The 26,359-nt window shown below is 44.2% G+C and overlaps 1 protein-coding gene across 5 annotated transcripts in view; it reads right to left on the bottom strand.

Annotated features, from left to right (window-relative positions):
* Nucleotides 1-2,264: 2,264 nt before the first annotated feature.
* The window catches only part of arhgap24 (Rho GTPase activating protein 24), a 253,967-nt gene continuing 229,872 nt past the window's right edge, over nucleotides 2,265-26,359 (bottom strand). For 4 of the 5 annotated variants that reach the window (XM_071341555.1, XM_071341572.1, XM_071341581.1 and 1 more), the window contains 8 exons: nucleotides 20,803-21,010; nucleotides 13,123-13,255; nucleotides 9,090-9,163; nucleotides 8,782-8,903; nucleotides 8,405-8,517; nucleotides 7,767-8,121; nucleotides 6,723-7,434; nucleotides 2,265-3,939 (listed from right to left, as the gene is read on the bottom strand). In XM_071341555.1, the coding sequence (XP_071197656.1) occupies nucleotides 3,696-3,939; nucleotides 6,723-7,434; nucleotides 7,767-8,121; nucleotides 8,405-8,517; nucleotides 8,782-8,903; nucleotides 9,090-9,163; nucleotides 13,123-13,255; nucleotides 20,803-21,010 (1,961 nt within the window). In that variant the 3' untranslated portion in view covers nucleotides 2,265-3,695. The remainder of the gene's footprint in view (nucleotides 3,940-6,722; nucleotides 7,435-7,766; nucleotides 8,122-8,404; nucleotides 8,518-8,781; nucleotides 8,904-9,089; nucleotides 9,164-13,122; nucleotides 13,256-20,802; nucleotides 21,011-26,359) is intronic. The other variant, XM_071341563.1, reaches the window with a different exon arrangement.

Below are 26,359 nucleotides of genomic sequence, written 5' to 3'. Positions count from 1 at the left end.
CAGAACAGTTGAAACTGGAATAGCAGCAAGGCCAGGCGGACTGGGGACAGCAAGGAGTCACCACGGCCGGTAGTCCCGACGTATGGTCCTAGGGCTCAGGTCCTCCGAGAGAAAGAAAGAGAGAAGGAGAAAATTAGAGAGCGCCAAGATTTTCAAAATGTTCATAAATGACAAGCATGGTCAAATAATAATCAGGAATAAATCTCAGTTGGCTTTTCATAGCCGATCATTAAGAGTTGAAAACAGCAGGTCTGGGACAGGTAGGGGTTCCGTAACCGCAGGCAGAACAGTTGAAACTGGAATAGCAGCAAGGCCAGGCGGACTGGGGACAGCAAGGTGTCATCATGCCCGGTAGTCCTGACATATGGTCCTAGGGCTCAGGTTCTCAGAGAGAAAGAGAGAACGAAAGAATTAGAGAGAGCATACTTAAATTCACACAGGACACTGGATAAGACAGGAGAAGTACTCCAGGTAACCAACTGACCCTAGCCCCCCGACACATAAACTACTGCAGCATAAATACTGGAGGCTGAGACAGGAGCGGTCAGGAGACACTGTGGCCCCATCCGAAGAAACCCCCGGACAGGGCCAAACAGGAAGGATATAACCCCACCCACTTTGCCAAAGCACAGCCCCCGCACCACTAGAGGGAAATCCTCAACCACCAACATTACAATCCGGAGACAAGGCCGGTTCACCTCTTCCTCTCTGACAGACAACAGCAGGCAGGCAGCACCAGGTCCTTGTAACTGAGTGCTGTATGACAGAGACACAAGTATCCACTACATTCCCCACAGGTCCCATACACAGCTGTGTAGCGTAGCAATGTAAATAGTTTATTTTTATTTTTAAAGCTGCTTCAGAAAAAAGTAAATTTTCCAAAGTCCCCACAATGTTCGAGCCACACCCCATTGGTTCTCAGTAATGCTAGTATATTTACACACACAACACACTCTTACAACAGGCCGGTATCCATCTATATGGTGCAGGGTCCAGGTCCACTCCACAGGGTCCAGGCCCACCATGAGGTCTCTACTCCACAGGGTCCAGGCCCACCATGAGGTCTCTACTCCACAGGGTCCAGATCCACCATGAGGTCTCTACTCCACACGGTCCAAGCCCACCATGAGGTCTCTACTCCACAGGGTCCAAGCCCACCATGAGGTCTCTACTCCACAGGGTCCAGGCCCACCATGAGGTCTCTACTCCACAGGGTCCAGGTCCACCATGAGGTCTCTACTCCACAGGGTCCAGGCCCACCATGAGGTCTCTACTCCACAGGGTCCAGGCCCACCATGAGGTCTCTACTCCACAGGGTCCAGGCCCACCATGAGGTCTCTACTCCACAGGGTTCAGGTCTCTACTCCACAGGGTCCAGGTCTCTACTCCACAGGGTCCAGGTCTCTACTCCACAGGGTCCAGGTCTCTACTCCACAAGGTCCAGGTCTCTACTCCACAGGGTCCAGGTCTCTACTCCACAGGGTCCAGGTCTCTACTCCACAGGGTCCAGGTCTCTACTCCACAGGGTCCAGGTCTCTACTCCACAGGGTCCAGGTCTCTACTCCACAGGGTTCAGGTCTCTACTCCACAGGGTCCAGGTCTCTCCTCCACAAGGTCCAGGTCTCTACTCCACAAGGTCCAGGTCTCTACTCCACAGGGTCCAGGTCTCTACTCCACAGGGTCCAGGTCTCTACTCCACAAGGTCCAGGTCTCTACTCCACAGGGTCCAGGTCTCTACTCCACAGGGTCCAGGTCTCTACTCCACAGGGTCCAGGTCTCTACTCCACAGGGTCCAGGTCTCTACTCCACAGGGCCCAGGTCTCTACTCCATAGGGTCCAGGTCTCTACTCCACAGGGTCCAGGTCTCTACTCCACAAGGTCCAGGTCTCTACTCCACAGTAGAGTAGAGACCAGTAGAATCTATGCCACTATAAACAGTTATAGTCTCTGTTATATGTGTGGCCATATTATACAGTCTACCCACGCCCCAGGAGTGCTTGAGAAACCAGCACGGAGAAACTCTATTTCTGCAAGGTTCTTGACATTGTGATACTCCCCAAGAACTACTGTAGGTAGAGCAACCTCTGATCTACAGAGCCCATTAATACCCACAATCAGCACAGCTACAATGTTTATTTTTCAGTCTTGGACCTAACATCCTGAAACAAGTGATGTGTCTTATTACCAATGTGTGTACAGTTTCCGTTGAGGATAAATATCAACTATAGATGAACATTCAATGCTGAAACCATTACTAACCAGACTTGTATTTAGGTTTTAATAGAATCTACAAAATATGATTCATTTTCAAGCCAGACCATTCCTATCGGGAAAATGTCTTAAAGCTACAGTACAGACAAAACAAAGCAAAGTGTCTATATTAACATGTACACGTTCCGTCTCTTCTTCTTTGGGATGAATGAAATGGCTCCGTGGCAACAACAAAAAAGCCACAAGTTATATTAACTTGATTTGAGACACAAGAAACTAAATCTGCGTACATAAAGTAATTCAGTACCACCATGTTGAAAATAAAACAAAAAGCATTGATATCAAATGGAAATGTCACTCATGGATACGTAGTTATGTTGTTTAAATATACCAGACAAACATACAAATATTTTTGTAACATTTTCTTTTTTTTACACATACATAACTCTTCTTCAGCATAGTTTTTTCTCTATATACACAAGCAGATACATGATAACATGGTCCTCTATCTACACAGCCAGATACATGATAACATGGAACAGGGTTGATTATATACTTGATTGGATCTTGAAGGAAAATGGGGAAGAAGAATGGTTTTATGGGTAGTGTAGTCTTTCAGTAGTCCATGTATAGGCTGGGTATAGTCTGTGTCAGGCAGATAACCAGCCGCCTGACGTCTTCAGTAATATTGCCACAGTCAGTCAGCATGGTTGAGGTCCAGCGCCATGCACCCTGTCCCACTACACACTGTATCCATATGTCTCTGGCTTTCAGACGGTATTGTCCCTCTCAATGTTTTGTCCTTAGTACAGGGTTACCCAAACTCAGTCCTGGGGACCACACGTGCACCTTTTGGTTTTTGCCATCAAAGGTTGATTACTCGTTGATTATTTCAATCAGCTGTGTAGTACTAGGGCAAAAAACAAAATCTGTGCCACATGGGTCCAAAGGACCAAGTTTGGGAAACCCCGCCTTAGTACATACTCCCATCGCCTCTCACTAGAATAAAATGGCACAGTCCACTTTGCACCTCCACGCCCTCTCTCACTAGATTAAAATGGCACAGTCCACTTTGCACCTCCACGCCCTCTCTCACTAGATTAAAATGGCACAGTCCACTTTGCACCTCCACGCCCTCTCTCACTAGATTAAAATGGCACAGTCCACCCTGCACTGCCACACACCCTCTCACTAGATTAAAATGGCACAGTCCACTCTGCACTGCCACACCCCCTCGCACTAGATTAAAATGGCACATTCCACCGTGTACTGTGACACCCCCTCGCACTAGATTCAGGTGGTGCAGTCTGTCAAAGTGTCTCCTTAGTACATTCTCCCACTTTCTCTCACCCCCCGGGTGGTACACACCCCTCACTAGATCCAGACGGTAATGTCCCTTTCAATATGTCTCCAAGTCATTGTCAAGTTCCACCCCCTCTCATTCGATTAAAATGGCACAGTCCACCCTGCACTGCCACAACCCCTCACTGGATCCAGATGGTATTGGCCCGGTCGGGCCGGCGCGGGTCGTCGGTCAGATCTCCGAAGGTAGAAAAGAACTGTTCCATCTCTTTCTGCAGCATCTCGTTCCTCTTCTCTGCGTCATCCTTGGCTCGCTCTGCGTTACGAAACTTGATCTCCACCATGGTGACCTTCTTCTTCTCCTGGTTCAGCTCCTCGTGAAGAGTCCCCATCTCAGTCTCCAACTCCAGGTTACTGTGCTCCAGGCTGCAGAGACGAGAGCAGTTAGTTTAGAAGGAGGACGAAAATATTTAAAGTGGCACTCCAGTCTCTTTTTCACCTCATTTAACACCCGATTTACTTAACAAAAGGCACATCTCAATAGGTGGTCCAGGTAAGTCATGACATAACACAATGCCTCAGGAGGTTGAAGAAATTTGGCTTGTCACCCAAAACCCTGACAAACTTTTACAGATGCACAATCGAGAGCATCCTGTCGGGCTGTATCACCGCCTGGTACGGCAACTGCACCACCCTCAACCGCAAGGCTCTCCAGAGGGTGGTGCGGTCTGCACAACGCATAACCGGGGACAAACTACCTGCCCTCCAGGACACCTACACCACCCGATGTCACAGGAAGGCCAAAAAGATCATCAAAGACAACAACCACCCGAGCCACTGCCTGTTCACCCTGCTATCATCCAGAAGGCGAGGTCAGTACAGGTGCATTAAAGCGGGGACCGAGAGACTGAAAAACAGCTTCTATCTCAAGGCCATCAGACTGTTAAACAGCCATCACTAACTCAGAGAGGCTGCAACCTACATTGAGACCCAATCACTGGCCACTTAAATAAATGGATCACTGGTCACTTTATACAATGCCACTATAAATAATGCCACTTTAATAATGTTTACATATCTTACATTACTCATATCACATGTATATACTGTATTTTACACCATCTATTGCACCTTGCCTATGCCGCTCAGGCATCGCTCATCCATATACATACATGTGCATATTCTCATGCACCCCTTTAGATTTGTGTGTATTAGGTAGTTGTTGGGGAATTGTTAAGATTACTTGTTAGATATTACTGCACTGTTGGAAATAGAAGCACAAGCATTTCGCTACACTCACATTAACATCTGCTAACCTTGTGTATGTGACAAAATAAAATTTGATTTGATTTGATTTTGATTAGCCTTTTATGCTCGCTTCGAGGCAAGCAACACTTAAGCATACATGATAGCACCAGCTGTTCCGGACGACTGTGTGATCACGCTCTCCGTAGCCGATGTGAGCCAGACCTTTAAACAGGTCAATATTCACAAAGCCGCGGGGCCAGACGGATTACCAGGAAGTGTACTCAAAGCATGCGCGGACCAACTGTCAAGTGTCTTCACTGACATTTTCAACCTCTCCCTGACCGAGTCTGTAATACCTACATGTTTCAAGCAGCCCACCATAGTCCCTGTGCCCAAGGAAGCGAAGGTAACCTGCCTAAATGATTACTGCCCCGTGGCACTCACGTCTGTAGCCATGAAGTGCTTTGAAAGGCTGGTCGTGACTCACATAAAGACCATCATGCCCGGACACCGTAGACACCCTCCAATTAGCATACCACCCCAACAGCTCCACAGTTGATGCAATCTCAATCTCACTCCACACGGCCCTTTCCCACCTGGACAAAAGGAACACCTATGTGAGAATGCTGTTCATAGACTACAGCTCAGCGTTCAACACCATAGTGACCTCAAAGCTCATCACTAAGCTAAGGATCCTGCACTTCCTGACGGGCCGGCCCCAGGTGGTAAGGGTAGGCAACAACACAACTGCCACGCTGATCCTCAACACTGGGGCCCCTCACGAGTGCATGCTCAGTCCCTTCCTGTTCTCCCTGTTCACCCACGAGAGCGTGGCCAAGCACAACTCCAACATCATCATGAAGTTTGTTGACGACACAACGGTGGTAGGCCTGATCACCGACAACGATGAGGCAGTCTATAGGGAGGAGGTCAGAGAACTGGCACTGTGGTCCCAGGACACCAACCTCTCCCTCAATGTGAGCAAGACAAAGGAGCTGATTGTGGGCTATAGGAAAAGGGGGCCGAACAGGCCCCTATTAACATCGACGGACTGTAGTGGAGCAGAAAACTCCTTTCTAGGGAGTTTTTCCTAGCCACCGTGCTTCTACACCTGCATTGCTTGCTGTTTCTGTATCTTGCTGGGTTTCTGTACAGCACTTTGTGACATCAGCTGATGTAAGAAGGGCTTTATAAATACATTTGATTGATGACTGCTGAACAATTAATCAAATGGCCACCCGGACTATTAACATTGACCCTCCTATCCACTGCTGCTACTCACTGTTTATTATCTATGCATAGTCACTTTGCAAATGACCTCGACTAACCTGTACCCCCGCACATTGACTCGGTACTCGTTATTGTTATGTCATTTTCTTGTGTTCCTTCTTTTTATTTCTTTACTTTAGTTTATTTAGTAAATATTTTCTTAACTCTATTTCTTGAACAGCATTGTTGGTTAATTAAGGGCTTGTAAGTAAGCATTTCACGGTAAGGTCTACAGTACACCTGCTCGGTGTAGCCCTTATTTCGGAGTATGTGACAAATAACATTTTATTTTATTTGATCATGGATTCCCATTAGACCAATTCCTTGAATGCCTTACTCGTTGAAGTTTGCAGTCTAAAATTTTTTTTTTCTCTTTAGTGTGTTTACTGTATTTATACTGGGATATGGCTTTTCAACAGGAGGACATCTTTAAGCTCTTCCTTAAATCTCTAAAACAGTCTTCTCTTCATCTCATTCCCTTCATCTGCACTGATTGTAAAAGACTTGGCTGGCTTTCACCTTGTCCGTTCTTTCAGATCAGTGCAATGAAAGAGAAGACGCAAGAAAAACAATTAAGAAAGATCCTCTGTCTGCAGAAAGAGCTTGTTAAGATATGCACGAACTGTCCTCAAATTAAATAAATGTCTATCTCAGTTTTATTCTAATGACACAGTAGGAGGTAGTGGTGCTACCTTGTTATCCTGGCCTCGTACTCAGTCTTCTGCTTCTGCATCTCGTGTTTCAGGCTGGCCACCAGGCTGTGTAGAGCACTGTGACTACTGGGTCCTTTATTGACAGGGAACGTCTCACTGTTATCACTGCTGCTGGTGGCTCCACTACCCCTCCCTCCACTACCTCCACCACCGTTCCTCCGCTCCCCTTCCACGTCCCCCCCTGGCTGGGGCTGCTCGCCGAGGGAGGACAGGCCCCTAGGTCCATCCAGCAGCAGCAGGGGGTCCTGGTAGTGGCCCAGCCCACCGTAGAAGTCCTGTTCTGGGCAGGTGGTGGTGGAGGAACGGCAGGACGTGGAGTTGTCTGGAAGAGAGATCTCACAGGAGGAGGTGGACCAGGTTGCACTGTCCACACTCTGCTTGTCCTCACAGCTAGAGCTGAGACACGGCTGTTGTTGATTTTGTAACTGTTGTTGTTGTTGCTGGACGTTGTCATAGGTGGACAGCCGGTTCTGGGCTGCCGTCTGTTCCCCACAGTCCCGAGACTTGCTGTCTCGTAAGGTGACCGGGTAGCCATTGGGCACCCACAGACCATTACGCCCGTTCAGGGTACCGTTCACCACGTCGGTACTTGACACGCCCATGCGGACACCTCCGTTAGGGACCCCGCTGGTGCCCATCTTGGTGCCCGAGCCCTTCAGGGTGCGCCGGGCCTGGAGGCCGCTGATGCCTCCTATTAATAAAAATTACAACAATACATTTTATGTGTCTTTCAGGACTGTCATTGTCCAAGACACATTTCCCCATGGGGACAATAAAGTATCCTATCCTATACTCAAGGACACCTTACATTAGAAGTACAGTCAAATCAAAGTACAACTAAATTCAAAACCTAGTGTAATTAAACTCAAAACCTAGTGTAATTAAAATCAAAACCTAGTGCAATTAAAATCAAAACCTAGTGAAATTAAAATCAAAACCTAGTGCAATTAAAATCAATACCTAGTGAAATTAAAATCAAAACCTAGTGCAATTAAAATGTGACCGAACAGAGCAGATAGTAACCTGTGTTACCGGGCAGAGTCTGGCTCTTCTCCTGGTTGGCTGCGTCTCCAGAGGGGGAACAACTAAATGAGCCGTTGGTGACCACGCCGCTGCCCTTGGAGACCGCCGGGTTCTTCTTCACTGTTAACGGCGGGCTGCGGGCCAGGTCAAAGCGCCCGGTAACATGGCCGTTAAGTGGGCTGGCTGAGCGAGGAGAACCGGAGCCGTTGTTGTCTAACGTTACCGGGGGCTGGCGGTGAGGCGACTCGGGGGTCTCCCAAGAACACTGTTTCACCCTCTGCTGGGGTATTTGGGTATTGTTGTTCTGTTCTGTAGTCTGCACCGTCGGCACAACCTGGGTCAGCCTCTTCTGGACCTACAGGATAATAATATATTACACTTAGTGCAGTGGGTACATTTGAGTATATGTAAAAGGTGGGATTCGGGCAGCTTTCGCTTAAGAACTCAAAATGTTAACCATTAGACCAAGAAGGAACCTTATGGGCCAAGGCTGACAATTGGGTTTACAAGTCCCAGGGCTACTAATCACTAGAGCGGGATTCCGAATTCCCCTCCACTACTGTTTGAACCCACAACTTTGGTGTTGCTAGCTAGCTAGTACCAGGCTTTTAATACCGTGCTTGGGCTCTCGTACCCACCTCGTTGTTGTTGTTGACCAGCTCCAGTGTCTTGGGACTGTCCTCGTCTCTAGGGAACAACACGTCGTGACGACCAATCAGAACAGACATCAGCTGCTGCACCAGCACTGTACCTGAGAACACCAGAAAGGTTACATGTCTTCCCAGGTCCATACGCATCAGAATACTGTACACTCACAGTGTCGTAGGCCTAGAAGGACAATGGTGTCAAATTACTACATATTTTATTAATTATTGAGATCATGTATGCCGTTCTTTCCACTTAAAAAGTAAAACATTTTCCATCGAAATGCACTTTATTTAACCAGGTAGGTTCTCTTTGACAATAGCAACCTGAAAAGCCACAGACATCAAGGTGAGCTAGAAAATAAACTGACCTTCCATGATTGCTACAGGGTCTTCGATCTTTGGCCGTAGTATATTTGGACCAAAGACCGTGGCCAGGTTCTGGACACTCATTTTATTCACACCTGAATAGGACTGGACTTCATCTAAAAATCTGTAGGAGAAACACAATTAACATCCCAGTTAGCTTTTTAAAATGATAGTTAAATACTGTGGAACAACAAAGTCACCAACATTAGAAACTTTGCAGGTCAGTCTATGAAAGATAATACTGGTCTTCACAGTAATACAGTGATACAGTAATATAATAATACACAATAATGCAGTGATACTACTCTACCTGCATATGTACTGCAGCAGATTGTAGTTGACTGGAGGTAGACATTCCACTTGTCTTTTCAGTTCCTTCATTCCCTGGGGAGAGAATACACAAGTTGCACTTAATGTACATCCCAATGTACTCTAGAAGTAGGGTACTAGGGGGTAAGTAGCCCCCTGGGGTAACTGTCTCCCCCCCTGTAATTCACATTAAGACCACAAGATGTCACCAAATTATTTCCCCAACACTTTCCATGGCTGCCACTGTTCTTGCTCAACGATAAATGTCCACTGTGTCATCAAAACTTTTGGAGATATTTCAACAAAACGATTTCTACCTGTCATTTAAACAATGACTAGCCTAGTTAGTGCTAGTTTATGCTAACTTGATAGCTAGCAACTTCGCTAGCTAGTTAGCATAATATGCTAGGAGGGCTAGTTAGCAACCTTACTACCAGATCATATGAGGTAAAATATATTAAAAAGATAACGTAACTTAATTGCAGTTGTAAGTGTTTCTACCAGTGACGGATAGTTTTACAGTTAATGTTACTTTATAGCCTTTTAGTTGCTACATAGCATTTTATGTCATATAGCTAGATAGCTAGCTAAGATTTTAAGAGAGAGCTTTTCAATTAGCATCTTCCCCCCTGTTTTTAGTCACAGGTGGATTAGGTGTGCGCAGTGCAGGAGGTGGGCTCATGAGTTGTGGTCCAATTTGACTGGGGATAGCTTTATTTGTGACCTACTGTATGTACAAATTAGAATCGTGCAATAGCAGAGAATAAGAGAGTTCCCACATCAATGTTACACTAGGTTAATTAGTTAAGTTGTTGTTGTTAAATGTTATATTCCAATGTTATTTAATGTCATTAGTTAATATTCCATTCCAATATTTTTGAAAACCTTTTGCTCCTGAATGTAATTTTAAAGACTGCTGGGATTTAAAATCTTGCATTATTCAAACAATATTTAGTGCAGTTGTACATATTGGGTTGTATGGGTAAGGAACAGCAAAGACAGAACAAAGACAATGAATGTGCAGGTGAGGGACTTTACATCAAATCTCCTCATAGTGCAGATATTACGTTAAATAAAGGTTAAATAAAGAAAAAATGAACGGTGACGTGCAACACCATTTCCCCCCCATATTTTATTTAAATACTTAAAATGAGACAACTAGACATTGCTTTTAAGTATTACTTCCATATTTTATTTAAATCATTAAAATGAGACAACTAGACATTGCTTTTAAGTATTACTTCCATATTTTATTTAAATCATTAAAATGAGACAACTAGACATTGCTTTTAAGTATTACTTACTAAAGAATTTCTAAATTAAACTGATTCAATGGATTTTAACACACTTGTGTGAAACCCTATGCCATAATCTTCAACTCCATCGGGGGGGGGGGGGGCAGTTACCCTGTTATAAAAAATAACCAAAACGCCCCTTTTCTAAAAATAAAAAAAAAAGTATAAATTGTAGCCATGTATTTCCCTTTATAGTTTGTTCTTCTAAGCATGACCTTCATCCACATACCATTTCTTTCCAAAAAGTAGCTTTTTTTTTGTGTCGGCAATTAGACGTTTTTATGTTACCGTTATTTAACTAGGTAAGTTAGTTAAGAACAAATTCTTCTTTACAATGACAGCCAAACCTGGGCGATGCTGGGCCAATTGTGCGCCGCCCTATGGGACTCCCAATCACAGGAGGTTGTGATACAGCCTGGAATCGAACCAGGGTCTGTAGTGACGCCTCTAGCGCCTTAGACCGCTGCGCCACTCAGGAGCCCCTACGGTATCAGTTTAATACATATTCTACACTCTTTGGAGCGATTAATGGGATGGATTAGGGTAAACATATAGTTTGACATCACCACATAATATTAGCTAATTGTTTTACGGAAGTAGATAGGCTTCAGTAACTATTAACTCTGGTTTACATGTATGCTTTAAATGTATCCTTAGTAGATATTTTCCCCACATTATGAATGGACATTAAAAATGCATAATAAACCCTATTTATCCAATTCAGCATATCTGTACCATTAATCGTATGAGTCCAAGTCCATTTATCAAGTCATAGGTGATCCATTGATGACATCTTAACAGATCTCCATTTTTAATCTGGTCCAGATTTTATCATAATCAATATCCTTAGTTGCGTCCCAAAGAGCACCCTATTCCCTATCTAGTGCAATACTTTTAACCAGGGCCGATAGGGCTCTGGGGATCAATAGGGTATCATTTGGGAGAAAGCCCATATCCCAGACCATTATTGTGTCTTCTGCCGTGACCTCACTAGCTTTACCGGTGGGCCATTCCCAAGGTCTACACTGATCCTGCGAAGAAAATAAAAAACCTTCACTTTCTTTGACATTTTCATTGTGTCTTTCAAACAATTCAAAGAAAAGACAGCAAAGCATGGTGGGAATATGAGATATAGAATGAGAAAAATGTGCGGCTTCTTCAGTTCAATTTGCTGGTCATGCTCAGGACTTTGATTGTGTTTGCTGTGAAATGATCCGATACCTATGGGATGACTGGCTGACTAACTGGTTGACTGGCTGACTGGTTGGCTGGCTGACTGGCTGACTGGTTGACTGGCTAACTGGTTGACTGGCGGACTGGTTGACTGGCTAACTGGTTGACTGGTTGACTGGTTGACTGGCTGACTTGTTGACTTGTTGACTGGCTGACTGGTTGACTGGCTGACTGGTTGACTGGCTGACTGGCTCACTGGCTGACTGGCTGACTGGTTGACTGGCTGACTAACTGGTTGACTGGATGACTGGCTGACTAACTGGTTGACTGGCTGACTGGTTGGCTGGCTGACTGGTTGACTGGCTGACTGGCTCACTGGCTGACTGGTTGACTGGCTAACTGGTTGACTGGCTGACTGGTTGACTGGTTGACTGGCTGACTGGTTGACTGGTTGACTGGCTGACTTGTTGACTGGCTGACTGGTTGAGTGGCTAACTGGTTGATTGGCTGACTGGCTGACTGGTTGGCTGGCTGACTGGTTGACTGGCTCACTGGCTGACTGGTTGAGTGGCTAACTGGTTGAGTGGCTAACTGGTTGACTGGCTGACTGGTTGACTGGCTAACTGGTTGACTGGCTGACTGGTTGAGTGGCTAACTGGTTGACTGGCTGACTGGCTGTGTGTTTTCAGAGGTAAGATAGCTAGCCTATAAGTCACGCTGGAGTTAGATTCACACATGGGCATGCAAGCACTCACGTACATACGCAAACACACACACAGCTCAGCCCAGCTAAGCCACACACACACAGCTCAGCCCAGCTAAGACACACACACACACAGCTCAGCCCAGCTAAGACACACACACACACAGCTCAGCCCAGCTAAGACACACACACACACAGCTCAGCCCAGCTAAGACACACACACACACACACACAGCTCAGCCCAGCTAAGACACACACACACACAGCTCAGCCCAGCTAAGACACACACACACACAGCTCAGCCCAGCTAAGACACACACACACACAGCTCAGCCCAGCTAAGACACACACACACACACACAGCTCAGCCCAGCTAAGACACACACACACACAGCTCAGCCCAGCTAAGACACACACACACACAGCTCAGCCCAGCTAAGACACACACACAGCTCAGCCCAGCTAAGACACACACACACACACAGCTCAGCCCAGCTAAGACACACACACACACAGCTCAGCCCAGCTAAGACACACACCAAGTTGCTGAATGAAAGATGAAAACAAACAGGATTGGAGAGTGACTGAGGGGAGTTGAGGACTGATACCCCATAAAGCAGCAAGTCTTGTAGTGTGAGAGAAGATTAATCCGATATGAATGGTTAACGGCACCCTATTACTACTTTTGACATGTCCCATAGGCTCTGGTCCAAAGTAGTGCCCTAAAGTGAATAGGAAGCTCTGGTCCAAAGTAGTGCCCTAAAGTGAATAGGAAGCTCTGGTCCAAAAGTAGTGCCCTTCGCAGTAAAGTGAATAGGAAGCCATTTCTGATACAACTTAAATCTGACCCAGGAAGTACTTACAGATTCCTCGTCCTTGCTGAGCAGTTTGGTGCAGGAGAGGAACTCATCAAACTTCGAGAAGGGGATGACTGGTTCTGGTAGCTCTCTGAGATACAGCTTTAGTAGAGAGGCTACTGTATGAACATCTGTGTTACTGCAGAGAGAGGAAGGAGAGGGAGAGAGGGAGAGGAGAGAGGAGAGAGGAGAGAGGAGAGGGAGAGAAGGAACAGAGAGAGAGAGGAGAGGTAGAGAAAGAGAGGAGAGAGAGAGGGAGAGGATAGAGAGAGGAGAGAAGGAGCAGAGAGAGAGAGGAGAGAGAGAGGAGAGGAGAGAGAGAGAGAGAGAGCGAGAGGAGAGAGAGAGAGCGAGAGGAGAAGGGGAGGGACAGAGATGGAGGCAGAGAGGTAGAGGAGATGGGGGGAGAGAGTAAGATGAAGCACCTTTAAACGAAGAAGACATAAACACAGATCAATGTATGGAGGGGGCAATGAGGGAGGGAAAGGAGAGAGGGATGGAGGGAGGGTGGAAGGATGTATGTACAGTGACCTCCACTAATTTTGGCACCCTTGGTAAATATGAGCAAAACGGGCTGTGAAAAAATATATATTTATTGTTTATCCTCTTGGTCTTTCATTCAAAATATTCACAAAAATCTAACTTTTAATGAGTAAAATAATTGTAAAATAATTGAAAGAAAAAATAAATTCTTAACATAAAACAAATATTTTTCTCAAATATATGTGTGCCACAATTATTGGCACTCCTTTATTCAATACTTTGTGCAACCTCCCTTTTCTGAAGATAACAGCTCTGTGGTCAGCGAAACATTTTTGTGTTGATTTTGAGGTGTGCTTTGGATCATTGTCCTGCTGGAAGATCCAACCACGGCCCAGTTTAAGCTTCCTGGTGGAGGCAGTCAGGTTTTGATTTAACATCTGCTGGTACGTGATGGAGTCCATGATACCATGTATCCTAACTAGTTGTCCAGGGCCTTTGGAAGAAAAAGAGCCCCACAACATCAACGACCCACCAACATACTTCACAGTGGGGATGAGGTACTTTTCTGCATATCCATCTTTCTGTCTTTGCCAAACCCACCTCTGGCGTTTATTTCCAAAAATCTATATGTTGGTCTCATCTGACCATAGAATCCGGTCCCATTGAAAGCTCCAGTAACGTTTGGCAAACTGTAGGCACTTGAGTTTGTTGTTTGATGTCAGCAAAGGCTTTTTTTATGGCAACCCTCCCAAACAACGTGTGGTTATGTATATGGCATCTGTTCGCAGTTTTGGAGATTTTCTGACCCCAAGACCCAACCAATGTCTGCAATTCTCCATCTGTGATCCTTGTAGATTTTTGGGCCACTGGAACCATCCTCCTCACTGTGCGTGGGGTCAATATAGACACACGGCCTCTTCCAGGCTGATTGTTAACATCTCCTGTTGCTTTAAACTTCTTCATTATTGCTCTGATAGTGGAAATGGGCATTTTGAACCGTTGAGCTGTTTTCTTATAGCAATTGTCTAATTTGTGCAGCTCAACAACGTTTTGTCGCACATCATTACTGTATTCTCGGTCCTTTCCCATAGTGATGGATGACTATGGGAACTTGGCCTGTGTGTCACCTCATATTTATACCCCAGTGAAACAGGAAGTCATGGCTTACCACTTAAATATTCCAAATCACTCAGGTGAACTTAAAAACGTAAAATATGAATGGGAATATACTTCAGTTAGATTTGACTCATAAGCATTTCTAGGGGTGCCAATAATTGTGGCACACATGTTTTGGAGAAAGATATTTATTTCATTTATTTAACATTTACTTTTTAAAATCATTTTACTTCAATTAAAGGTTAGATTTTTGTGAATATTTTGAATGAAAGACCAAGAGGATAAACAGCAAATATATTTTCTTTACAGCCCGTTTTGCTCATGTTTATCAAGAGTGCCAATATAAGTGGAGGGCACTGTACGATGTAGTGCATAAATAAAGTGTGACAGCAACCTGATCCCAAATCAGGTTACTGTGGGCGGTGGTGTGTGGTGGGAGAGGGGACCATCTCTCACATGCCTCTATCATCTCTGAGTTATGGAAGGTGTCACCATCCTGATACACACATCCCTCTCTGCTACATCCCACACAGTAGGGGTTCTATGACTACCTCTCTCTGTCTCTCTCTCTGTCTATCTCTCTGCCTCTCTCTCTGCCTCTCTCTCTCTCTCTCAAATTCAAATTCAAATTCAAGCTGCTTTATTGGCATGAAAAACATTGTGTCAATATTGCCAAAGCAACAATGTATACAATATACATTGTAATACAATTAAAACAATGACAAATAATAATATAGAATGGCAGTAAATAATAATACAAAATTAAATATAAAAAATAGTAACAATAAAATGGTAACAGTCAATAGTCGAATGTAATGTATGGTGTAATGCACCACTACCACCACCACCACCACTATCATTAAACTGCTATCATTACCATTACCACCCATACCATTACTATTTGGAATGATAAACAACAATAATAATACTAATAACAATAACAGTAATAACAATAACAGTCATAATAAGTAAGTTACTGCTTACTATGCAGATGTTATTATTCAGTGTCCCTCAGGCTATGGCAGGCAAATACATATTTGGCTGCAAGAGGAGCCATTGCTCCTTCGCCCATGAGTATTTTTAGTTTTTCCTCTGGGTTTAATAAGTTAAAATTTGGAATAAATGTAGTCATTTCTGTGAATAATGAATCTCTTGGTGAGGAATATTTATCACAGTAAAGGAGAAAGTGCATCTCTGTTTCTACCTCCCCTGTCGTGCAGTGACCACATACACGCTCCTCTTTGGGTAGCCATGTCTTTTTATGTCTGCCGGTTTCTATTGCCAATCGGTGGTCACTCAGCCTGTACTTGGTAAGGATCTGTCTCTGCTTCGAATCTCTGACAGAGTAGAGATATTCAGCCAATTCATATTCTCTGTTTAGGGTCAGATAGCAATTTAGTCAGCTTTGGGATTTTGTTTCGTTTTTCCAATGTTGTAAATATGAGTCCTTTGATTGGTTCATGATTTTGTTTATTGGAATTCTTTCTTTTGAAGCAGTGCCGGTGTCAGCTTGGTTGGTTAGGTCCAACACCAGCTGACTGAGAGGGCTCGTTTCTGGGCTCAGTTCTTGGGTTTGAAGTGCTTTAAATTGCAGACTCGAATTTGGACTTGAATTTAGATGTAGCCAAAATTTTAATGATCTTTTCTGTATTTTCATTATTACTGGAAAGCGGCCCAATTCTGCCCTACATGTATTAGTTGGTGTATTTCTCTGGACTTGTAGGATTTTCCGACAGAATTCTGCATGTAGGGTTTCAATTGGATGTTTGTCCCACATTTTAAAGTCCAGTTTATTGAGTGGCCCCCAAACCTCACTTCCGTAAAGAGCTATTGGTAGGATTACACTGTCAAATATTTTGGTCCAAATTCTAATTGGGATGTTGATTTTGAATAATTTCATTTTTATTGCATACAATGCTCTGCGGGCTTTTTCTTTGAGTGCATTCACTGCCATATTAAAGTTTCCCGATGCAGATATGGTCAGACCAAGGTAGGTGTAATTTTTTGTGTGTTCAATTATGGTGTTGTTCAGGGTGAATTTATATTTGTGTTTCTGACATCTGTTTTGTTTTTGGAAAATCATGATTTTAGTTTTTGGGAAATTTACTGCCAGGGCCCAATTATGGCAATATTGCTCTAGAATATTAATGTTCTGTTGAAGACCTTCTTTGGTTGGTGATAGAAGTACCAAGTCATCAGCATATAGCAGGTATTTCACCTCTGTGTCAAATAGTGTGAGTCCTGGGGCTGGAGAATGGTCCAACATGTCTGCTAATTCATTGATATAAATGTTGAAAAGATTTGGACTCAAACTACAGCCTTGTCTCACACCTCGACATTGTGAAAATAATTCTGTTCTTTGGTTTTTGATTTTTATTGCACACTTATTTTCTGTGTACATACATTTTATTAAGTCATACACCTTACCACCAAGCCCACTTTGTAGAATTTTGTAGAATAGCCCTTTGTGCCAAATAGAATCAAATGCTTTTTTAAAGTCAATAAAGCAAGCAAAGATTTTGCCCTCTTTTTTTTGGTGGACGTGTTTATTAATTAGTGTGTGTAAGGTGTATATATGGTCAGTAGTGCGATGGTTAGGGAGAAAGCCAATTTGACATTTAGTTATTACATTTTTTTCTTGAAGAAAGGTTTGGATTCTTGAATTCAAAATGCTACAGAAAACCTTTCCCAAGTTACTGTTTACACAAATTCCCCTGTAATTATTGGGGTCTGATTTGTCTCCACTTTTGTGGATAGGGGAGATGAGCCCCTGGTTCCAGACATCAGGGAAGCAGCCAGAAGTTAAAACCATGTTGAACAATTTAAGCACAGCATTTTGCAACTCAGGTGTGCTGTTTTTCAGCATTTCATTTCTGATGTTGTCTAGACCACAAGCCTTCTTTGATTTAATAGATTTGAGCTTTTCATTTAGTTCTTGTTGGGTTATTGGGTAATCTAATGGATTTTGGTTATTTTTAATGACTGATTCAAGGATTTTCAATTTTTCTTTAATTTCTAATTGGTTCTGTTTTAAGTCTTTTTGTGGGATGTTTTTGTATAGATTATCAAAATAAGTTTTCCAAATTCCTACATCTTGTATGGCTAATTCTTGTGGCTTTGTTGTGCTTAAATTGTTCCACATGTCCCAGAACTGATTTTGGTCAATTGCGTTTTCAATTTCATCAAGTGTCTTGTTGGTATAATGGTTTCTTGCGTTTCAGTGTATGTTTATACTGTTTCAGAGTTTCAAAGTATTCATATCGTAGCTCTGGGTTGTTTTACATTCATTATCAAACCATTTGTCAGAAACATTTTTTTGTTTTTGTTTGTTTGTTTCTGCTCTCTCTCTCTCTCTCTCTCTCTCTCTCTCTCTCTCTCTCTCTCTCTCTCTCTCTCTCTCTCTCTCTCTCTCTCTCTCTCTCTCTCGCTCTCTCTCTCTCTTTCTCTCTCTCTCTCTCTCTCTCTCTCTCTCTCTCTCTCTCTCTCTCTCTCTCTCTCTCTCTCTCTCTCTCTCTCTCTCTCTCTCTTTGTTCCTTCTCTCCCTCTCTCCCCCCCCAGGTCTCACCCACCAGAACAGGAGCTGTTTCCAATTAGCAGTTGTAACTCAGTGTTATTGCTTAGGAGTTAATGTTAAAACAGTCCCAATGATCACCTCTATGCCAGTGTTCTCTTCTCGCCTGCCCTGAGTCGCTATGGAAGAATTCTGAGTTGGAATACTACAGGAGGACTGTCAGTGTCTGAATGTAATGTCACTGAGTTGGAATACTACAGGAGGACTGTCAGTGTCAGAATGTAATGTCATTCTGAGTTAGAATACTACAGGAGGACTGTCAGCGTCAGAATGTAATGTCATTCTGAGTTGGAATACTACAGGAGGACTGTCAGTGTCAGAATGTAATGTCATTCTGAGTTAGAATACTACAGGAGGACTGTCAGCGTCAGAATGTAATGTCACTCTGAGTTAGAATACTACAGGAGGACTGTCAGCGTCAGAATGTAATGTCATTCTGAGTTGGAATACTACAGGAGGACTGTCAGTGTCAGAATGTAATGTCATTCTGAGTTAGAATACTACAGGAGGACTGTCAGCGTCAGAATGTAATGTCACTCTGAGTTAGAATACTACAGGAGGACTGTCAGCGTCAGAATGTAATGTCACTCTGAGTTAGAATACTACAGGAGGACTGTCAGCGTCAGAATGTAATGTCACTCTGAGTTGGAATACTACAGGAGGACTGTCAGTGTCAGAATGTAATCAGCACCTTACAGTCACACTCGATGAGACCCCATATCCCTCTCCTTTCCTTCCACCCTTTCGACCTATTTCTCTCCCTTCTTACCTCCCTCGCTTTCCCTCGCTTTCCCTCTTGCATTTTTAATACTCCTGCAAGTTTCCTACTGACATCAATGGATGATTTACACTGAAGTCTGAGTTGTGCCCACTTAACTCGACTCTGAATCGGCCTCTACACTGTAAAACCCGGATAAGTTCTGGCTACTCAAACATTTTGAGGAAACAGATTTCCAAAAAAAAAAAATGTAATTAAGAAAGTTAAATAGCTCAAGTGAGCAGTACTAACTTCATATGAGTAAAACAAATGCAGTTCTTTTGAGTAAGGTATACTCATTTTTCCCCCCCCCCAAAAAAAATATCCAGTAATCTTTCAACCAGGATTTCTGGAAAAACTAGGAAATGTACTAGAATTGTGCAACCCTAACTGTGAATCACATTACGCTGGCTGGCAAAGCGATGTATAATCCAATTGGAATCCAGCCAGCATTAGATTATCTAGCAGTTGAAATTTGTATTCACCCGCAACCTGTATTCAAATCTGACTGCCAGGGTTAAGAACAGTGGGAGGAAACTACTTAAGCCATTTAAACTGGAACAACCATTTCAGTAATGGGTGCAAAAATTCAATAAGTGGATTAGTTTAAAATATATATATTTTTTTATCTTTGTGTTGCATAACTTTTGATCAATGAATCACTCAATGTACATGCAAAAACACAGATATTAACAACTATTCCAAAATATCAACCTGCAGTAGAGCATTCTGGGAAAAAAGTATGTTTGTTTAAAAAAAGTTGTTGGTGTGACTTCTCATTTAGTTTTAAACAGCTAACCTATCTGAGAAATCATAGAGGTAATGTGACTGAAATGCATATCAACAGATAAGAGATGTCAGTATTCTGTTGGACCATGGTAAAAGTCATTACAGGTAAGGTGTCTGAGCATCCCATAATAATGCCCTGAGGCATTAGGTTGACGTGCCAAAAGCTGTCTGTCACCACTTTCCACTCCCGGATTTAATTCCATGTCATTCCCAGTCTGGGAATTATTATTACTGTGGGAATATCTTATAAAATCCTGGCAGCCCTCGATACAGAATTAGCAGAAAACAGGATTAAAAATGTGGAGTTTGATTTGAGATTCTATATATTGCAGAGTGAACAAGAATGGCTAAAGCACTGCCAATGCTGTAGGTTCCCATACACATCCTAATATTGAGTTGCACCCCCTTTTGCCCTCAGAACAGCCTCAATTCGTCAAGGCATGGACTTTACAAGGTGTCGATAGCGTTCCACAGGAATGCTGGCCCATGTTGACTTCAATGCTTCCCACAGTTGGTGTCAAGTTGGCTGGATATCCTTTGGGTGGTGGACCATTCTTGATACACACATGGAAACTGTTGAGCGTGAAAACCCCAGCAGCGTTGCAGTTCTTGACACAAACCGGTGCGCCTGGTACCTACTACCATACCCCGTTCAAAGGCACTTAAATATTTTGTCTTGCCCATTCACCCTCTGAATGGAAAGAGCAGGTGTCCTTAATGTTTTGTATACTCAGTGTATATACAGTATATTGTATATTGCTGGCATGCAGTCCAAGGTGGGGTTTTCCTTAAAAAATTACATACTGTATATATATACACCAGTGGAGGCTGGTGGAGGGAGAGATAAGGAGGACAGGCTCATAATGGAATGAACAGAATCGCATCAAACACATGCAAATGAAAGTTGTGCATTTACATTTGGACACATTTCTCATGTCGTTTACAGTAAGCGTAACATATCTTTACGTACCAGTCGAAGGAGGGCTTCTCTCCGCAGTCAAAGGCATCCTGCAGCTCTTTGACCAGGTTGGCCTGCCCTGGTAGCCTGAACAGTCCTTCCTCCCGCAGGCCCCACTTGCGTATAAAGCCCACACACTGCTCCACCAGCATGGGGGCCTGCCTGCTCCCATAACGCCTCTCGTACCGCACCGTCTCCTCCAGCTTCTGACCAAAGATACCTGGCAGAGACGCAAACACACACACACACACAGCTCAATGTTAGGACTTAGGATGTATATTGTGCCTTTCTTGTTAAATTTGTGTTTTCTTTCCAAAGACATCCCGTACACGATGAGTACCAACTCATTGGCATGTGGAATGCTTGCTATAGGATGATAAACAGCGATCAACTCACAGCAAAAGTTATGAAAGGTAGTATACCACTGTGTGCTATGAAGAAGACTGCATTAGTGTTCAGTTAACAGTCATTTTTCAAAAAGGTGGACCAACTGGCAGTGGACATGTTATGAGGATTTTCACAACTAGATTATTTTTAGCATTTTCCTATAGAACATTAAAGGGAAAATATCCTGTCAAACCATGGCATTACATCAAGCCCATTAAAAAACAGACCAGATTTATCCCCCAATCTGAATGTATCAAAGAGGAAGAAACTGGTGAGTGTTACTAAATCCACACAGATAACAGCATCAAAGAGAACATGGGGATTCTAAACCATCTGATTAATTCCAATGGAATCTTTTTTTCTGTTCTCAGCCTACGATAGATCTGACTCTGACCACTGCAGTAAAGAATATGTATTATGAATCCCCCACAAAACACCTACAAAACCAAGAGATTAAATCAATCCTCCTCTCCTCTCCTCTCCTCTCCTCTCCTCTCCTCTCCTCTCCTCTCCTCTCCTCTCCTCTCCTCTCCTCTCCTCTCCTCTCCTCTCCTCTCCTCTCCTCTCCTCTCCTGTGTTCTCCCCTCCACTCCTTTGTTCGGTTCTCCTCTCCTTTTCTCTGTTCTACTCTCTGCTGCTCTGGCCTTTTGTCTGTGTCAATCCAAACAAATTGTGATTCACATCAGACCTGGCTTCAAATAGTATTTGAAATCATTAAAAAAAACGTTATCTGTGCTTGATTGAGCATGCCTGACTTTATGGACTAATAAAATAGTCCTAAACAAGCAAAACTGGCCATCTGGCACTCCAGGCAGGTTGACACAAACACTCAAAAATATTTGAACGATTTCAAATGGTGTTTGAACCCAGGTGTGGTTCACATTTAAAGGTCTCATGCGGACGGCGTACAACAGGGGATTAGAGCTGCTAAGGCTGCCTTCCTGAGAGCTTTGGATCTGCTGCATACTGTTCTGGTCTCCAGACACAGACAGAGGCCTGGCTCTGAACACAACATGTGGTAGGCTACAATGAGGTATGGCACAGTTAACAATGACCAACTGCAATAGTCTAATTCTGTTGTTCAGAATCCTGCATGTTCCTAAAGTGTGTTGTTCCCATCTTACCAAAGAGTTGATACAGAGACATTCTGAAACATTGAGCTAACAAAATGACAAAACACTCAGCAACACACACTCAGCAATACAGTATCTTTGTCAACAGTATATCTCCACCCTAAAACCCATTAAGAAGAATGACATTGTCATCTCAAACACATAGGTTTTCCAATCAGCCCTAAGTGGTTCTGTTCTGGTATGTAAAAGTCATAAAACACGTAACCTGTGACCCTCTCTTCACACACGGCTATGTCCAGACGAGTCGTGACGTGTTTACCTCACCCCTCTTGAAGCCGACACAACTTCTAGTTTTCCGGGTAGATGCTCCGCACCGATGAATAAAACTATGGTAAAAATCAGAGCACTGAAGGAACACAGTTTTAAAGTCCCTGTGCTTCAGCATCGTTGGAGATGAGGGAAAAGACGAGTCCGGTATTCAAGCAGCCGTGTGATCAGATAGAAAGACAGAGATGTGACAGGCATGTCCCCATGGGTATGATAACTTTGTCATTGTTTGTGGTTTTCAGTGAGGTCTCAGTTACTCTTGTTTTTAACACAGTAAAACAGCAGAGTGCTGTGGGAAGAGTATTTCCAGATGTTTACTCTCCCCTGGGTCCTTCTTCCAGTCTCCTGTTTCTGTCCTTTCGGTCTCCATTCATTCAAAAACAGAAGTTTAAACAATTCTATAGAATGTGACGTCAGATCTTCACTAAATACACATATCAGACTAAGAAAACCTCTCACTCATGAAAAGGAAGAGTTTACCTTGAATGACTCCACAAGGAAAGGCTTGAACAAAGTGTCCAGACTACTTTCTCCACAAGGAGAGGCTTGAACAAAGTGTCCAGACTACTTTCTCCACAAGGAGAGGCTTAAACAAAGTGTCCAGACTACTTTCTCCACAAGGAGAGGCTTGAACAAAGTGTCCAGACTACTTTCTCCACAAGGAGAGGCTTGAACAAAGTGTCCAGACTACTTTCTCCACAAGGAGAGGCTTAAACAAAGTGTCCAGACTACCTTCTCCACAAGGAAAGGCTTGAACAAAGTGTCCAGACTACTTTCTCCACAAGGAGAGGCTTGAACAAAGTGTCCAGACTACTTTCTCCACAAGGAGAGGCTTGAACAAAGTGTCCAGACTACTTTCTCCACAAGGAGAGGCTTGAACAAAGTGTCCAGACTACTTTCTCCACAAGGAGAGGCTTGAACAAAGTGTCCAGACTACTTTCTCCACAAGGAGAGGCTTAAACAAAGTGTCCAGACTACTTTCTCCACAAGGAGAGGCTTGAACAAAGTGTCCAGACTACTTTCTCCACAAGGAGAGGCTTGAATAAAGTGTCCAGACTACTTTCTCCACAAGGAGAGGCTTGAACAAAGTGTCCAGTCTACCTTCTCCACAAGGAGAGGCTTGAACAATGTGTCCAGACTACTTTCTCCACAAGGAGAGGCTTGAACAAAGTGTCCAGACTACTTTCTCCACAAGGAGAGGCTTGAACAAAGTGTCCAGACTACTTTCTCCACAAGGAGAGGCTTGAACAAAGTGTCCATACTACTTTCTCCACAAGGAGAGGCTTGAACAAAGTGTCCAGACTACTTTCTCCACAAGGAGAGGCTTGAACAAAGTGTCCAGACTACTTTCTCCACAAGGAGAGGCTTAAACAAAGTGTCCAGACTACTTTCTCCACAAGGAGAGGCTTGAACAAAGTGTCCAGACTACTTTCTCCACAAGGAGAGGCTTGAATAAAGTGTCCAGACTACTTTCTCCACAAGGAGAGGCTTGAACAAAGTGTCCAGTCTACCTTCTCCACAAGGAGAGGCTTGAACAATGTGTCCAGACTACTTTCTCCACAAGGAGAGGCTTGAACAAAGTGTCCAGACTACTTTCTCCACAAGGAGAGGCTTGAACAAAGTGTCCAGACTACTTTCTCCACAAGGAGAGGCTTGAACAAAGTGTCCAGACTACTTTCTCCACAAGGAGAGGCTTGAACAAAGTGTCCAGACTACTTTCTCCACAAGGAGAGGCTTGAACAAAGTGTCCAGACTACTTTCTCCACAAGGAGAGGCTTGAACAAAGTGTCCAGACTACTTTCTCCACAAGGAGAGGCTTGAACAAAGTGTCCAGACTACTTTCTCCACAAGGAGAGGCTTGAACAAAGTGTCCAGACTACTTTCTCCACAAGGAGAGGCTTAAACAAAGTGTCCAGACCACTTTCTCCACAAGGAGAGGCTTAAACAAAGTGTCCAGACTACCTTCTCCCCAAGGAGAGGCTTGAACAAAGTGTCCAGACTACTTTCTCCACAAGGAGAGGCTTGAACAAAGTGTCCAGACTACTTTCTCCACAAGGAGAGGCTTGAACAAAGTGTCCAGACTACTTTCTCCACAAGGAGAGGCTTAAACAAAGTGTCCAGACTACCTTCTCCACAAGGAAAGGCTTGAACAAAGTGTCCAGACTACTTTCTCCACAAGGAGAAAGTATGTGTGTGTGTGTGTGTGTGTGTGTGTGTGTGTGTGTGTGTGTGTGTGTGTGTGTGTGTGTGTGTGTGTGTGTGTGTGTGTGTGTGTGTGTGTGTGTGTGTGTGTGTGTGTGTGTGTGTGTATTAGCAGAGGTGGAAGGCTACTGTAGATTTAAACACGTAAATCCTCCTGACATGCTGGCCAGGCCGGGTGAGGAGAGTCTGGCTTTTACACAGACTCACTGGCTGCTCGACAGTCTAGTCCTGTCTGGAGTGGAGACTGTGACAGCTTTACCACAGCCAATTAGCAACCTCCTTCAACACTCAGGTCCTGCCAGGTCAACTCCTCTCCTCAAGCTTACTGCCTGCTGAGCTGAGTGCTCCCGGCCCCTCCCCTCTTCACTCCATACAACACAGTCCTCCTGTCGTCCTAACCCTGCATTCTATTGCCTCCAAACATCCAGTAGAGAGAGAGAGAGAGAGAGAGAGAGAGAGAGAGAGAGAGAGAGAGAGAGAGAGAGAGAGAGAGAGAGAGAGAGAGAGAGAGAGAGAGAGAGAGAGAGAGAGAGAGAGAGAGAGAGAGAGAGAGAGAGAGCTCAGGAGAAAGAGAGAGAGGCCCCTCTCACTGCCCTCCGTTGTCTGACGTGTGTGGTGAATGCTGTTCAGGCCGCCAGACACACACACACCCACACACACCCACACACATTCTAGCACTAATCATTTCCACTGTGCTCTCTCATGGTGCTCTCTTGACTGAGCCAAAGCCCCCCTCGGAGTCCTCAGGAGTATCAGTCCTCAGGAGTATCTGTCCTCAGGAGTATCGGTCCTCAGGAGTATCGGTCCTCAGGAGTATCGGTCCTCAGGAGTATCGGTCCTCAGGAGTATCAGTCCTCAAGAGTATCGGTCCTCAGGAGTATCAGTCCTCAGGAGTATCGGTCCTCAGGAGTATCGGTCCTCAGGAGTATCAGTCCTCAGGAGCATCTGTCCTCAGGAGTATCAGTCCTCAGGAGTATCAGTCCTCAGGCTTATCAGTCAGGCTTATCAGTCCTCAGGAGTATCAGTCCTCAGCAGTATCAGTCCTCAGGCTTATCAGTCAGGCTTATCAGTCCTCAGGAGTATCGGTCCTCAGGAGTATCAGTCCTCATGCGTATCAGTCCTCAGCAGTATCAGTCCTCAGGAGTAGGAAGAGTTTGGTCTCCTTGCTGTGGAAAATACATTCTATTCCCAAATGCATTAACATTTACGATCGTGGCTCTTGTTCGCGCCACTACTCGCTCTGTTTGCTACAAATATACCGGGGTACACAGGGGGTACTGTAGAAGACTCATGAGACCATAGGATTACTGGTCAAATGCACATGAGGGGGTACTTCATGGGTACTCCGGGCAGAGCAAAAGTCAGTTGGTGGTACAGAAAAAGGTTACGGCTGGTCCACCCCATTCCTTTCATCTAAAGCCAAGAGCTCCATGCCGTTAGACTATTTCATAGGGCTATAGTCTCAAGTTGGCCATAACTCCTCTCTCTCAGCATATTGGAGCTGTTTGTTTGAGTGGTGTCTCTACAATAGAAAGCCGTATATTACATTATTCTCCCAGTTGCAAAACAGCCAACAGGGA

Source organism: Salvelinus alpinus, chromosome 1, assembly GCF_045679555.1.
Source record: "Salvelinus alpinus chromosome 1, SLU_Salpinus.1, whole genome shotgun sequence".
NCBI lineage: Eukaryota > Metazoa > Chordata > Actinopteri > Salmoniformes > Salmonidae > Salvelinus > Salvelinus alpinus.
This window is presented reverse-complemented; position numbering and strand designations above follow the sequence as displayed.